The 16,492-nt window shown below is 38.3% G+C and overlaps 1 protein-coding gene across 1 annotated transcript in view; it reads right to left on the bottom strand.

Moving 5' to 3' along the window:
* Positions 1–9,222, bottom strand: part of ABCC2 (ATP binding cassette subfamily C member 2) — an 83,513-nt gene extending 74,291 nt beyond the window's left edge. The window contains exon 1 of the mRNA XM_070780630.1: positions 86–9,222. Within this exon, the coding sequence (XP_070636731.1) occupies positions 86–118 (33 nt within the window). The 5' untranslated portion in view covers positions 119–9,222. The remainder of the gene's footprint in view (positions 1–85) is intronic.
* Positions 9,223–16,492: the final 7,270 nt, after the last annotated feature.

Genomic DNA, 16,492 nt, shown 5'->3' with positions numbered 1-16,492 from the left:
AGTTCTTATTAGTGGTCACTCTAAGCTAATCTGCTACTTATCCTGAGCTGAAAAGAGTCAGTGAGAATAAGTGTGATTTACTTACCCAAAAAGTAGAGTTGCAGAAAGTATCCAGCATGATTCCTGGATCACTTCTGGGATGAAGACTCTTGTATGACTGTGCTGTTTCTTATTTATTCTTTTCCTCAGAGAAGGTAGAAGGCCAGTTTCAAGAGGTTCTTTATCTCCTATTCTGATGTTCCAACAAACAGCAGGTCTTCTGACCTTTTAACTCAACAATTTAATCGTTAACCTTGCTCAGATGAGTATTCACATTACCCAGTAGATAGACATGTGACTAAAAAGCCCCAGGGACAGGTAAACACACCTGTTCCCAAAGTACCAGAAGCCTCTATAGATGGGTTTATACCTGAAAGGAACCACTGAAAGACGTCAGTAGAGCTGGCTGACAAATCAGGAGTGGAGGAGACTTTCCTTCTCCTGAGGACACATGACCTAAAAAAAGAAGCATTGACAGAAAGGCATGTACCCCTAAATGTGCCGTTGCACTTCTGCCTTGAGGTCTTAGAGTTTATAGAAGTGTGAAATATCCTACTTCTCTGCATTTTCAATTAAGAACATAGAATTTAAAACATGGTTAAAAATAGTGTAAGGGCTTGCCTGGTGGTCCATGGTTAAGAGTCACCTTGCAATGTAGGGGATGCCAGTTCGATCCCTGGTCTGGGAAGATCCCAGAGCTACAGAGCAACTGAGCCCATGTGCCACAACTACTGAGCCCAAGTTCCAGAGTCTGGGAGCTGCAACTGCTGAGCCTGTGCACTGCAGCTACTGAAGGCCACATGCCTGGAGTCCATGCTCCACTAGAGAAGCCACCGCAATGAGAAGCCCACCCACCGCAAGGAAGAACAGCCCCTGCTAACTGCAACTATATATAGCCCCTGCGCAGCTACTAAGACCCAACGTAGCCAGAAAAAAACAACTGAAAAAGTGTAAACTTTGCTTGAAAAGTCAGGTTATAAAATAGCAAATCCAACTGTGAATCTACATATGATTTATCCATCCATGCAATAAAATATTCTGGGTGATTTTATTTTCCTTTTTGCTTGTATTTTCTGATGTTTACATAATTGTCAGGATTTATTTATGTAATAATATCTTTAAAGCAAATTTTTTTGTGTTGTGGTAAAAAACGTGTAATGTAAAATTTACCATCTTAACCATTTCTATGTTGAAGCTGAAATTCCAATACTTTGGCCACTTGATGTGAAAGAGCTGACTCATTTGAAAAGACCCTGATGCTGGGAAAGATTGAGGGCAGGAGGAGAAGGGGATGACAGAGGATGAGATGCTTGAATGGCATCACCGACTCAATGGACATGAGTTTGGGTAAACTCTGGGAGTTGGTGATGGACAGGGAGGCCTGGCGTGCTGCAGTCCATGGGGTCGCAAAGAGTCAGACATGACTGAGCGACTGAACTGAACTGAACCATTTCTAAGTGTTTCTAGATTGAAACTTCTTGGACATTCCCCATTATCTGCTTCCCCTAGTAAGGCAAATGTTCTTTCAAAAATTAGGACATTCTACAATAATGGCAACCAGACATGCTTACCAACATATTAAAGTGCAAACACCATCATTGGGAAGATTAAGTGGAACCATTTTGGTTGTGAACACAAGAAAGCCCTTTGTTCTGTGGTTATATACAGACTATCAACAGAGACTAACAAAAGAATAATGTCTACTTTAACGTACACATACATATGTGTATAATTTATACTATATTTTAATGATTGGCCTAAGGTTAAATATAATTTGGTTATTCAAATTCACAAATGATAAAAATATTTGCCACTAGTACCAGTGGATATGTTCTGGACTATTAACACCTGAATGATATATATATTTTATTCAAAGTCATTTAGTTATCTTCTGAGAAGATAGCTGTGAGATGAACTTCCACACTTTTCTATGTGTCTATAACAAAAGAAAATGATTTAGGTCTTGGAATGAGATCAGATCCAGGATCAGATAAAGGCATGACATTAGCATAGTGGTTTTTGGCACAGCCCTCTGACCATACTAACAGAAACAAGCTGGAAAGATGACATCGTTATATAGATTTTTTAAAAACTCACCAGTGAGGATACAAAGAAATCTACATGAACCAAACAAGAGATTGCTTTCACCCATGGGACAAATCAATCTGACCCCTATATTTTTGTCTGGCCCTGGAGCTGAGACTGATTTTTACATTTTTAATTATAAAATGTGAAAAAGACTCTTCAATATGAGCAGCCTTTCAATAAGAGCTACTTAATTTGGGGATTTCCTTGGTGGTCCAGTGATTAAGACTCTGCTCCCAGTGCAGGGAACCTGGGTTCCATCCCCGGTCAGGCAACTAGATTGATCCTACATGCCACAACTGAGATTTCTCATGCCAAAGCTAAAAGAATCCCTCATGCAGCAGCAAAGATCCTGTGTGCTGCAACTAAGACCCAGCACAGCCAAATTAAAGAAGAAAAAAAAAAAAAAGACTGCTCAGTTTTGCCTCTTGGGTCACAAAGCCCCAAATAGTTACTATTTGACCCTTTAATGAAAAGTTTGCCAACAAAACCTCGGAAACAAGACCTTTATAACACAGAAGAGAGCCACAGCAGCTTTCATCTCTGCTGAAATGCAGCAGGGAGGCGAAGTCTACCACAAAGGGGGTTGAGGATAAATCAGTCTATTTTCTAACAGACTTTTCTAGGTCTTTCGTGGGGCTGACAGAGGAGCCCAAGAAAGAGTGAAACAGGAGAGGAGGCAGGGCACAGCCCTTCAAGAATGACACAGTTGAACATAAACTAGTTAGAACTGATCAGGTCCAAGATGGCACAAGATTCAATTTCCATTAGACCTTAAGCCTCATTATACCCTCACTGTAATATATCAGCATGCTAAATAACATGCCCACAGGTGCCATGACAGTACAAAGGCCAACCATAAAAGCCCAAAAGCGTTTTCCCAGTTCCCGGAAATCCCTGCCCCTTCCCCAAAATAGTTGGAAAAATCTTCCCACTCATTAACCTATGAAATTACCCAGTCTGTAAAAACTAACCACCCCATATTTCAGGGTCTCTCACCTTTTGAGATGAACAGAATTCTGTCTGTGGAGTATGTATCTCTAAGTAAACCCACATTTTACCTATCACTTTGCCTCTCACTGAATTCCTCCGTGCTGAAACAAAGAGAACCTGAGCTTCATTAAGTCCTGAGACCAGGTGTGCTATATCAATTAAAAGACAGTGGATTCGAGTCCTAGCCCGTGGGTTCAAGTCCCAACCTCGGTTTTGGCTGGGTTTGAGTCCCATCTGAGTTGGGCGGTTTCAAGACTGCACAGTCCCAAACTCTTTGCCACACCAGTTTTACCAAGTGCCGAGAACAGTACAACAAAATGGAAGGAGGCAGTTAGGAGAGCTGAGAGTGAACACTGAGGTTTTCTAAGCTTTCACCTACAGAAAGTTAAGGCAGATGCAGAAGAGCTGAGAGAACCCCTCTAGTGCAATTCCACCTTCATGGGATGTAAGATCACCCAGCCATCCTTGGAAAGGGCAAGTTGGGGGCTGGAGGGGTAGGAGCAGGCAGCAGGGCAGAATATGTTCTAAGAAAATAGAAAGTAGGAAGCAGCAATGAGAGTAAATCACCCAGAAAGCTTTATCAACTTTCCCACCTGAGTTCTATTATCAGAGCCCAAGAGAAGTACATGCCTGAAAACAAACCTCATTCCAACAGAGCAGGGTCCACAGCTTACCTTTCCTGGCTCTTCGGGTGAGTGGTATAAACAGTATTGAGCTTTTTGGCTCTCACTAACCAAGTGGCTTTTCGGATTTTTGTTTATCAAATGAGTCTTCTCCTCTGGTACCAGCAATGTGGGATTTTGGATGTCTGACCATTCATCAGTGGCAATTTCTGCCAAGTGGCATTTGACAGGAATCCATTTTGTGGCTGTTACCAGACAACAGGAAATCTGTGTTTGTTAGCCTTGTGTATTTGCTTTTGTCTGTTATAATTCTGGCATTTCTGCTACCGAACCAAACTTGGGTCCACTGGCCTGTGCACAGTAAAGCCAGTCTACTGAGCTGGTTGTGCTGAAGAAAGGTGCAGCACTTACTGCAGGCCGTCAAGCAAGGAGCCCAGGGGAGGTACCACTCAAAACAACAGAACTCATCCCTAGGCTCCAGCAAAGCATTTTGAAAAGTGACCCGAGGGAGGGGAATCCTGCGTAGGCAATCAGCTCATGCACGACTCTCTGATTGGTTGATGGTGAGGTAACAGGGCAGTGTTAAGACTTCAGGAGGTTTGGAAGCTATGTGCTCATGATTATCAAGTAGTTAATCTCTTCCATGTTGTGATTTTCAGTTCAGTTGCTCAGTCGTGTCTGACTCTTTGTGACCCCATGGGCTGCAGCACGCCAGGCTTCCCTGTCCATCACCAACACCCAAAGCTTGCTCAAACTCATGTCCATCGAGTCAGTGATGCCATCCAACCATCTCATCTTCTGTCGTCCCTTTCTTCTCCTGCCTTCAATCTTTCCCAGCATCACGGTCTTTTCCAATGAGTCAGTTCTTCACATCAGGTGGCCAAAGTATTGGAGTTTCAGCATCAGTCGTTCCAATGAATATTCAGGACTGATTTCCTTTAGGATTGACTGGTTTGATCTCCTTGCAGTCCAAGGAACTCTTGAGTCTTCTCCAACTTGGCATCTGTGAAACGACTCAGGAAACGTGCATCAGATACTATTATCTGGGTACTTCAGCAGAGGATACGAGGGAGGGGTCTGTTCCAGAAAGGCCCTATACGGTCCTGCTGGGTTACATTTCCTGGCATTTAAAACTGTATGTTTCAGAAGTTGTTATCATCATGTGCTTCTGATCAGAGTTATAGTACATTGTGTATACTGCACATATACCAATGTGCAATTCTAAGGCTCAGAGCCTTCTTCCTCCCTCTAAACCATTAGTTTTTTTCATGTTTACCCATTAGTTGTCAACATTTGCAAAATCAAATTCCTTTACCAGGGATGATAAAAAAATGCATAAACCTCTGTAGGAAATTCTGGCTTTAATAAAGGATAGTATCTGCTTCCCTGGTGGTCCAGTGGTAAAGAATCTGCCTGTGAATGAAGGAGATGCAGCTTCGATCCCTGGGTCAGAAAGACCACTGCAGAAGGAAATAGCAACCCACTCCAGTAATGCTTGCCTGGGAAATCCCATGGACAGAGGAATCTGGAGGGCTAGGGTCCATGGGATTGCAAAAGAGTGGGACACGACTGAGTGACTAAACGACAATGAAGGACAACATCCAAGGAGCTTTAAAACGGAAAGCAAAAACCTCCAGCATACAGGGGTCAGCTTTCCTTGGCTAGCATACTAAAGCTTCTAAATTAACACAGAATTCCACTTTGCACCCCTTCAGAACTCTAAGGCAAAAGAAGAAACTGTTATTAAAAGTTAGACAATTAAAACATTTAAATGATCCATTACATAAATCAAGATTTATAAGTTGCCAAACTCTAAGCAAGTTTTATTCTTTTAAAAATTTGATTGAAAAGCAACACCATTGTTGCAGATCTAACAAAAGACCTAAGTTATTCTCTGATAATGATGTTAGACCTCTATTTCTCAAGTGAATGGAGGAGGATTTATTCACTGAGTTTGGCTAGCAAGTAAGTTGTGACAGCAAATTAGCTATGCTTGGTAATATTCATTGGGCTTTAAAAGAAGACCGGATGAGTGGTATGGTGTGAACAGGATCATTTTCTAAAAATAAAATGAAAACTTTCATGCTGTCTATTGCAAGTAAGAGGAATCAAAGGTGACTAACATAAATTATAATCATGCTTTAAAATGTCGACTTAAAAAAATGTACAATGCGAGGGTTACAAGTTAAGTTTTATTTGGGGCAATGTGAGAACTGCAGCCCAGGGAACAGCACCTCAGATAGCTCTGAGAAACTGTTCCAAAGAGGTAGGGGAAAAGACAGTATATATGCGATGCTGGCAAAAGGAGAGTACATACACTCAAGCACATATTTTTTGTAGAAAGTTTCTGCTGGTCTCGTGAAGTTTCTGCTAGTCATGAGAAACTATCGTCACTGTGAAGAACTTTTGAGCTTTTTAGATATGACGAGATACAAGAATTGGGCTCATAAAATCAGCTCCTGAGAATATCTATCTAAAGACCTGTCCTGCCAGTTTCCTGGAGTAGAATGCCTCATTTTTGCTCTCCACCCTAAACTCCTTCAGGGGTGTTGGAGGTCAGCAGCTGCCGCAGCATGTAACTTAATTCTTATAGAGGTAGATGGCAAGCACCCATGGCAGGTGTCAATTTGTGGTTGACCAAGACAAGCAGGATTTTTACTTGTTTGTACTTACATATTTTGCATAGCCAAAAGAAGAGAGTAGAGGATCTAAATTTCATCAGAACAAATGCTTAGATTATAGAATATGTACTGACGCAGATGGAATATACATATAATATTAAATGAGAAAAGAAGTGGGTGGTTCTGGCATGTGAGTGGCTTGAAGTTACCATTCCATTTTAACAAATATCAAGCTAAACAAACTGAAAAGTCAGCAACTTTTCTAAGAAGGATAAGAGAAGTGAGATCACAGGGCAAACTGCTGTCCCCTAAACTGAGGAGCCAGATGAGTACAGGGAATCATGATTTACTAGAACAAAAATCCATGAACTACAATTTCTGCAGAATCAGTGCCAAGGTAGAGAAAACTGAACTATAATTGACTAATTGATAGAGGTTCAGTTTTTGAGAGTCAGGGTCACTGAGAGGGTTTTTTTTTTTAAGTATATAAAATATTAAGGGCCTTGCCTACAGCGGCATAACATCAGTAGAATAAATCCTCCTGAAACGTAATTAGTGTATTCGGTGGATATTACCCTGTTGATAATTTGTGGTAGAAAATGCGAGAATGTGACCTGGGACTGAGATCCCATATCTGAACTTGGGCAAGTGCACAAGCGAAAGCTCTGCTCCAAGAGTCACTCACTCCCTGAGACTGCTCTTCTGCCACCGCCACTGTTAAGTCTGTTAGGCAAATACAAACGTGCGAGCAGGACTCACTCCACAACCAACCAACCATCCCAAGGCAGGGGGCGCTTAATCCACCTTCGAATCCCGGAGGATCCTCCACAGCCCTGAGAAATTTCTCTCGAAAATTTCCAAAGGGTTCATTTGGAGGTAATTCAAGGCATGTGTGCGCTCTGGGCAGTTTTTCAGGACTCCATCATGGTTCTATTGTGAATACCTGAGGACCACTGGAACCATAAAGTTAGGCAAATCCATTCATAGGTACTCAGGATGTTCCTGTGACAAACTGCAGTAACTGGATATGCTTCTCAGCATCCATCAGCAGAACAGCCTTCCAGAACCACTGAATGATAGGGTGGGTCTGGCGAGTAGCCCATCTTGTAAATAAATACTATCTTCAGTCATTCATGTCCACATTGTTAAGGTTGAACATCAGCAACTCCAGCTTACTTTCATCAAAATTTTTAATCAAATCAGTAAAAAGCAGTTCTGTGAATCCCTCCAAGACAGCATTCATTTGCTTCTGGATCTTAACAAATCTCCTCTGGATGACTGAGTCTCAGTCAAGTCTGAGACATCAAAAAGATTCAAGAGGATGGGAATTTCCTTGGCAGTCCCAGGGTTAAGACTACATGTTTCCAATATAGGGGACATAGTCTCAATCCTTGGTTAGGCACTAAAATTCCCACATGCTGTGAGGAGTGGCCAAAGAACAAAAAACAAAAACAGATCCAAGGTCCTCAAGTTATAGGGGAACCCCACACACCTTTGAGTTTTACCTTGAGGAGGTTCTCACAGTGAATATCAGAGAAAAATCTCCTAATGTTTTTGGCAAGGGGAAGGGAAAAGTAATCATTTGAAATATACCAGAGAATTCTTTCTTAACAATCTGCCTTCAGAGCTTAACCTGCTGGGTTAAGCCAAACCAACTTAGGGGCAAGAGAAATACCCAACTCCACCCCACTCTAGCCTTCTTGTCTCACCTAAGAGAGGAAGCTGAAAAACACTTGTGAAGTTCACAGTCCAAAGGCACAGTCTCACCAAAAAGGCTGAGACATAATCATTGAATCATAGAACACTTCCTCTCCCTTCACTCCTACTCCACATTACTAAAGGCTTATCTTCAGCAGTCCCTTTTACCCAGTACACCATGCCCAGCTATCAAGAAAATATTACAGAGTGTATGGGACTTCCCTGGTGGCCCAGTGGTTAAGACGCTGAGCTTCTACTGCAGAGGGCAGGGCACAGGTTTCTGGGAAGTTCCACATGCCTCACAGAGTGGCCAGAAAGAAAGAAAAAACTGCAGGACATTCCTAAAGGCAAAAAAACACAGCTTGAAGAGACGAAGCAGGCTTCAGATATGGCAGGAATGTTGGGATTATCATACTAGGAATTTTAAGCAACTATGATTAATATGTCAGGGGCTTTAGGAACTTCCCTGGTGGCTCAGATGTGGGAGACCTGGGTTCAATCCCTGGGTCAGGAAGATCCCCTGGAGAAGGAAATGGCAGCCCACTCCAGTACTCTTGCCTGGAAAATCCCATGGATGGAGGAGCCTGGTAGGCTACAGTCCATGGGGTCACAAAGGGTCGGACACGACTGAGCGAATTCACTTCACTTCACTTTAGTGGATAAAGTAGACAGCATGCAAGAGTAGATGGACCATGTAAGCAAAGAGACAGAAATTCTAAAAAAGAATCAAAATAAAATGCTGGTAGTCAAAAGCACTTAATAGAAATAAGAACAGAAATAAAGAATGTATGTGATCAGCTTATTAGTAGAATGAACACAGCTTAGGAAAAAAAAATCTCAATTTGAGAATATCTCAATACAAAATGCTGAAACTGAAAAGCAAAGAGAAATGAAACTGGAAAAAAGCAACAACAACAGACTATTCAGGAACTATGGGGTAACTGCAAAATGTATAACATACACATAATGGGACTATCAGAAGAAAAAAGAGAAAGAAACAAAATAAATATGTGAAGTAGTAATGACTGAGAACTTCCCCCAAATAATACCAGATACCAAGGCACAGATTCAGGAGCCTCAGAGAACATCAAGCAAGATATATGTCAAAACAAACAAAAACAAAACTACAGCTAGTCATATGTACTTAAATTGCAGAAAATAAAAGATAAAGAAGAAATCCTAATAATAATAATATAATCCTAATAATTCAGAGGAAAAAACATTAACCTAGTGAGAAGTAAAGAATTACATCTGACTTTTCTAAGATAATGCAAGTAAGTAGAAAGTAAAGTTTTGAGAGAAAAAAAAAACAAAAACAAACCCCAGAATACTCTACCTTGCAAAGGTATCCTTCAAAAAATGAAGGAGAGGGACTTTCCTGATGGTCCTGTGGTTAAGACTTCACCTTCCAATGCAAGGATGCAGGTGTGATCCCTGATTGGGGAAATAAGATCCCACATGCCTCAGGGCCAAAAACCCAAAACATACAACAGAAGTAACATTGTAACAAATTCAATAAAGACTTTTAAAATGGTCCACATTTTAAAAAAAAAATCTTTAAAAAAATGAAGGAGAAATACTTTCTCAGACAAACAAAAACAAAAATTGAGGGAATTTGAGGCCAATGGTCTTCCCTGGGGGCTCAGATTGTAAAGAATCTGCCTACAATGCAGGAGACCTGGGTTTTGCCCCTGGGTTGGGAAGATCCCCTGGAGAAGAGAATGTCTACCCGCTCCAGTATTTGTGCCTGGAGAATTCCGTGGACAGAGGAGCCTGGCAGGCTACAGTCCATGGGGTCGCAAAGAGTTGGACATGACTGAGCTACTTTCACTTTGAGGCCAATAGACCTACCATGCAAGAATTGTTTTTAAAAGATTCTTTAGAGAAAAGGAAAATGATACAGGCTGGAAACCTGGATATACATAAAGAAGGAAAGAGAAGGAATTGGTGAAGGAATGTTATGCAGTTGTTTGGTCACTAAGTCATGTCTGGCTCTTTTGCATCCTCATGGACTATAGCTCTCCAGGCTCTTCTGTCCATGGGATTTCCCAGGCAAGAATACTGGAGTGGGTTGCCACTTTCTTCTCCAGGGAGACCCAGGGGTCAAATCCTGCAGGCGGATTCTTTACCACTGAGCCCCCAGGGAAGCCCCTGGAGAAGGAATAAGTGAAGGTAAAATAAAAATCTTTTTTCGCATTCTTAATTGATTTAACATAAAACAATAGATGTAGAAATGTTCAACAAAATATTAGCAAGTCAAATCCAACAATGTATAAAAAGAGTTACAGATCAGAAACAAGTGAGACTTATCCCAGGTATGCAAGGTTGGTTCAACATTCAAAAATCAATTAATGTAATCCATTATGTCAGACTAAAGAAGAAAAATCACATGATCATATCCATAGATAGATGTAGAAAAATAATTTGATAAAACCCAACACACACTCATGATAAAAACTTTCAGAAACTAGGAACAACGAGGAAGGGAATTTCCTTACTTGATAAAGATGGTCTATAAAAGACCTATAGTTAACATCATACCTACGATGAGAAATTAGAAACTTTCCCACTAAGATCAGGAACAAGGCAAGGATGTCCCTCTCACCTCATTTTTTCAACATTAAACTAGAATTCATAGCTAATCAAAAAACAAGCATGCAAACAAACAACAACAACAAGAAAAGGAAAGAAAAGATACACTAACTGGGAAGGAAGATGATCTCAGGTAACATGACTATGTAAAAATCCAAAAATCTTTCTAGAACTCATAAGTGATTACAGCAATGTAGCACAATACAAAGCTAACATACTAAAATCAATCACTTTCCTATATACCAGCAATGAACAAATCAAAATTTAATTCAAAATTAAAACCACAACACCATTTATATTAGCACCTCAAAAAATAAATACCTTGGAATAAATCTAACAAAATATGTATGAGGAAAATTACAAAACCCTGATGAAAAATGCAAAGAAGGGGCAATATCCCATGTTCATGGTTAGGAAGACTCACTGTTGTCAAGATGTCAATTCTTTGCAATTTGATAAAATCCCAACAAGTTATTTTCTGGATATCAACAAACTGATTCTAAAGTTTATATGGAGAGGCAAAAGACCCAGAACATCCAACACAATATTGAAGGAGAAAAACCAAGTTGGAGGACTAACACCACCAGACTTTAAGAGTATGATAGATAAAATTGACAAATAGATCAATGAAACAGAAAGAGGGCCCAGTATCAGAGCCTTATAAATATAGTTAACTGATCTTTTACAAAGGAAGAAAGGCAATACAATGAAGAAAATACAATATTTTTGATAAATAATGTTGGAAAAACTAGAAATCCACATGCAAAAAAAAATCTAGATACATACCTTACACCATTCCCCAAAATATAACTCAAAATTGATCATACACCTAAATGTAAAATGCAAAACCATAAAACCCCTAAAAGACAACAGAGGAGAAAAATCTAGATGACTTTGGGTTTGGAAATGACATTTTAGATGCAACACCAAAGGCATGACCCATGAAAAAAAACAAAAATTAACAAGCTGGACTCTATTGAAATTTAAAATTTCTGCTCTGTAAAAGACACTGTCAGCTGGAGAAATCAGGCTCTTTGACTTTAGACTATACCATAAAATTACAGTGATCAAAACAGTATGGTGTTGGCACAAATCAGAAACATAAATCAATGGAACAAGATAGAAAGCCCAGAAATAAACCCACACACCTATGGTCAATTAGTCTGCAACAAAGGAGGCAAGAGTATACAATGGAGAAAAGACAGTCTCTTCAATAAATGGTGCTAGAAAAATCAGGCAGCTACATGAAAAGAGTGAAATTAGAACATTCTCTAATACGATGCACAAAAATAAACTAAAAATGGACTAATACCTAAGTGTAAGACTGGATAGAGTAAAACTCCTAGAAGAAAACATAGGCAGGACACTCTTTGTAATTTAACTTCCTTTTTTTGATGTGATTATTACATTGGCAGTAGGTAGAGTATATCTTGAACTCAGCAAGGCACCTGACAAGATACATCATGTTTTCTATGGACAGAATGCGAGTATATTTACATGGACCTTTAATTGCTTGAAACACTATATAGTCAAAGAAATTAACAAAATGATATTAATGATATAACCTGAGGAAGATCTCTATTAGCATTGCAAAAGAGTCTGTGGTGGCTTCAGCACCTCCAACATTTTTATCAATGATCTACAAGCATTAAGAGAACACTCATTTAATGAACATCTTACATGTCAATCTCACATGGGTTTCTTAAGTAACAAATATATTTCTATGTAGGCACTCTAAAATTTTATCTAATTTAATCCTCACAATAATCCTATGAGGTAGGCATTTTTATTCCAGTTTTACCAATCAGGAAACTGAGGTTCAGAAAACAGTCCTACATCCCACAATTTACAAAGAATAATGTTCCATATCTGTTTAGCGAAAACATCAACAGATGTCATCCCACTTCTTACAGTGTAGAAAGGACTGGAGAAAGTATGCTCTGGGGAGAAAGTCTGACCAGAAGATCTCCAAGATGTTACAATTTAATGTAAATAAAATTTTACACAAAAGACAAAAATAGTGTGGTGATTTCCTTTACCAAAGGATATACCACAGGATTTCTCTAAATCACAAACTCTCCTATTGCCCTGAAGATGTACTCTGAGTATCTCAAAAACATACACATTTTCAGGGATGCTTCTGTTTTATCAGATAGGGTGTTCTGTGAATTCTCTCTTTTAAAGTGTAATAATTGATATTTAAAGTAGGTACTAAGAAAGACTGAAACATGTAAAGGTATCAGGAAAGCTGGCTGGATTCTGGTGTTAGCTCTGATGGTCTTAAGTAAAATAATTTCTCCCAGATCTCTTCTAAATGGCTTCCAAAAATCTCTTCTTAATGACTCAATGTGTGTGTCCTGTAAATAATTGATTGCATAGAGATAATCCAGTAGAAGGAAATATTTGATCATAATGACTTGGGGGAAAAATATGCTGGATCATTTCTACTTAGTAAGCAAATGTTGATTAATAAGTGGTTGCACTTAAGTAACTTTGAAGAATCTACAAAAGTTCAATGTTCAAGATAACCAAAGAATTGCATACTTTTAGTTAATGATTACACATGAACTTAAAAAAGGTTTTCTTTCTTGTGCAATATCTTAAAATAGATATCCAGTGGTAACAGTAAAAATATTGCTTTTCCCTTTGTATTTTTTAATTGAGTCTAATATTCATGTTCCTATAGCATAAGCTAAAAACAGTAATATGAATTAATCAAATAATTACTTCCAAACTCTTCACCAAGATAATCTGCACATTTTTGTGCTGTAAAACAAACAGGAGTATTTAGAATAACCAGACCAAAAAGGACATACAAGTAATTAAACTAACAATAACTTAAAAATACTTTTACTAATTATAAATTTATTTTTTAATACTAAAACCTGAAATATAGTGAAATTTTTCTGGTTGAATAAGCAAATTTCAAAGAACAAATTTAAATAATTAATGAACTCATTGAACTAGACCTAAAGCCTAACAAAATAGTCAACTAATAAAATATTTATGTAGATTTAAAAAAAAAATGAAGATGGTGGAACACATGTATAACTGTGGCTGATTCATGTTGGTTGATATAAGGCAAAAACCATCAAAATATTGTAAAGTAATTATCCTCCAATTAAAATAATTAATTAAAAAATTTAAAAACATATACTTTAAAAAATAGTAAAAGTTAGTTATTGATGGTACAGAATAACGTCCCTAGTAAAGTCAAAGAATAAAATTTTAACAGTGGACAAACTAGAGAGAATCGGATGAGCAGTTCAATGTTTTTTAGACAGAAGCATTTTAGTATAAAAAAGAAGTAACTGGGAACTCCCTGGTGGTCCTGTGGCTAGGACTCGGCACTTTCACCGCCATGTCCCACATTCAGTCCACAGTTGGGGAAATAAGATCCTGCAAGCTGAGTGGGGCAGCCAAAAATAATAACAACAATTAATTTAGGTCTTTGCTTCACATCATACCATAAAATATATTTTGATAGGTCATAAAACAGGAGAAGAAAATGGGCTGGCATAAAGAGATATGCACTGGAGAGAATAATACTCTTCTGAGTCCTGGAAAAAAAAAAAAAGGTGATATCAGAAAATAGAAAAATGTCTACACAATATTTTTTGTTTTATTAATTTTCAAGAGACTTTTATAAAAGTCAGTCAGCCCTCTGTATCCCTGGGTTCCACGTTCACAGATTCAACCAATCACAGACCAAAAGTATTTGAGAAAAATAAAGTTCCAGAAAGTTCCAGAAAGCAAAACTTGAATTTGCCATTCAGTAGCAGCTATTTACATAGTATTTACATTATATTGATATTTACAACTATTTGTATTTACATTGTATTAGGCATTATAGGTAAACTAGAGATGATTTAAAGTATTCAGGAGGATGTGTGTAAGTTACAGGAAAAAACTACACCACTTTCTACATGGGACTTAAGCAGCTGCAGATTTTGGTATCCAGGGGGATCTTGGAATCAATCTCCCCTCGATCCTGAGGGACACCTATACAATATGAAAGTAACCAAACAGGGAAGACATCTGACAAAAATAACATGGGAGGGGCAATCTAAGTATTGTAATTATCACATAGAAAACCACATAGCTTTACCAGCAATTAAATACAAGTAATTACGAAAATTTCTAGAAAGATACAAAAGAAACTGTTGATAGTGGCTGCTTTCAGAGGAACTGGAGGAATGAAGAAAATAAGCTAAAAGAAATCATGTGTAAGATGTTGAATTCTGTGGAATACAAGTTCTAGCAAAACAGCACCAAAACAACCTGTTAAGATAAAGCTGAGTTTATTCTTATCACAGTGGATAGCACTACCTTAACATACGGTGGCCTTTTACTAGGAATTTATTTAGATTCATAATACCAAATGCATTCTTATAACTTATGGTTGGACTCCTGCTATTATTATTATAGACAGTTTTGTAAACTGAGAACATGAAAATGGCCAAATCAGTGAAAATTTGCTGGACAGTATCTTTAAGTGTACTGTCAAGACTTAAAAATGCATTTCTCTGTATGTTCATGTTTGTTCACACACATATGGAGAAATTTGGGGAGTGCTTTCACTAGCACTTAGCTTTTTCACCTGATATTTGGGGACATATTTGAGACAGATTACCAAGTACTATTTGCAAAAGGAGTTTGAAGAGGTCCATATTTTATTTAAAGGAAAAAAAATCTGAACTTTCAATCATATAATTTCAACTTAAAATTCTTTGACTATGGGAGTTGTATCCATAGAGCAACAAGTACAGTGCTAGGCATATGGATATGAGCCATATAAATAAAATTGCTATTTTCATAATCTTTACTTTCGACTTGGGTTCATCTTTGACCTATAAAGGGAAGGACCATCTTTTTGGCATCTTGTGACCAGACAGTTGTGAATGGGTTGAAAAAACAGGATGACTTGTTTATGGGTCTCCTATTTTCAAACACATGAACTGTAATTGACTTCTGAGCAATTTCTAAGTATAAAGTGCATTCTTTAAGATAGGTGTCTGAACTTCATTGACCTCTGACTGGCTTAAGCTGTAAGGAGGTTTAGAGGACTTTGAACTTAGTCAAGCCAGTGAGTTACCAGTAAGACTTTTTCTAAAGATATTTCCTTTGCAATTGTCAGACTGTAGAGATTTGGAAAGCTCTTAATTCTGCTAAAGAAGGTTACTATGAAACCTTCACAACAAAGGCTGGAGGGGAAACTCACTCTCCAATTTTTTCCTTCTTACCACCTTTATCCACTTTTTCCCACCCCTACCTCTAGCAACCACCAATCTATTCTCTATGAATTCCCTTTATTGTTTTAGATTCCACATACAAGTGAAATGATACAGTATTTGTCTTTCTGTGTCTGATTTATTTCACTTAGCATAATTCCCTCAAGGTCCATCCATTCATGTTGTTGCAAATGGCGGGATTTCTTTCCGTCTCTTTTGACTAAATATTTCATTGTGTATATATATATATATATGTGTGTGTGTGTATCTTACAACTTATTATTCTTTAGACATTTTTATTGGAATATAGTCAATTTACAAAGCTGTGTTAGTCTCAGGTGTACAGCATCTTACAATTTCTTTATCCATTCATTCACTGATGGACACTTTTTTCCCTGTATTGGCTATTGTAAATAATACTGCAGTGAACATGGTTATCTTTTTTGACAGTAGCTTCATTTCCTTCAGATAAATACCCAGAAGTGGAATTGCTGGCTCATGTTAATTCTGCACCTCTATACTGTTTTCCATAGTGACTGCGCCAATTAACATTCCTACCAACACAGCACAACGGTTTCCTTTTCTCCACATCCCTACCAACAATTATTTG

The sequence above is a fragment of the Bos indicus genome, chromosome 26, assembly GCF_029378745.1.
Source record: "Bos indicus isolate NIAB-ARS_2022 breed Sahiwal x Tharparkar chromosome 26, NIAB-ARS_B.indTharparkar_mat_pri_1.0, whole genome shotgun sequence".
Lineage (NCBI taxonomy): Eukaryota > Metazoa > Chordata > Mammalia > Artiodactyla > Bovidae > Bos > Bos indicus.
The sequence above is the reverse complement of the archived record's forward strand: the minus strand, read 5'-3'. Positions and strand labels throughout refer to the sequence as shown.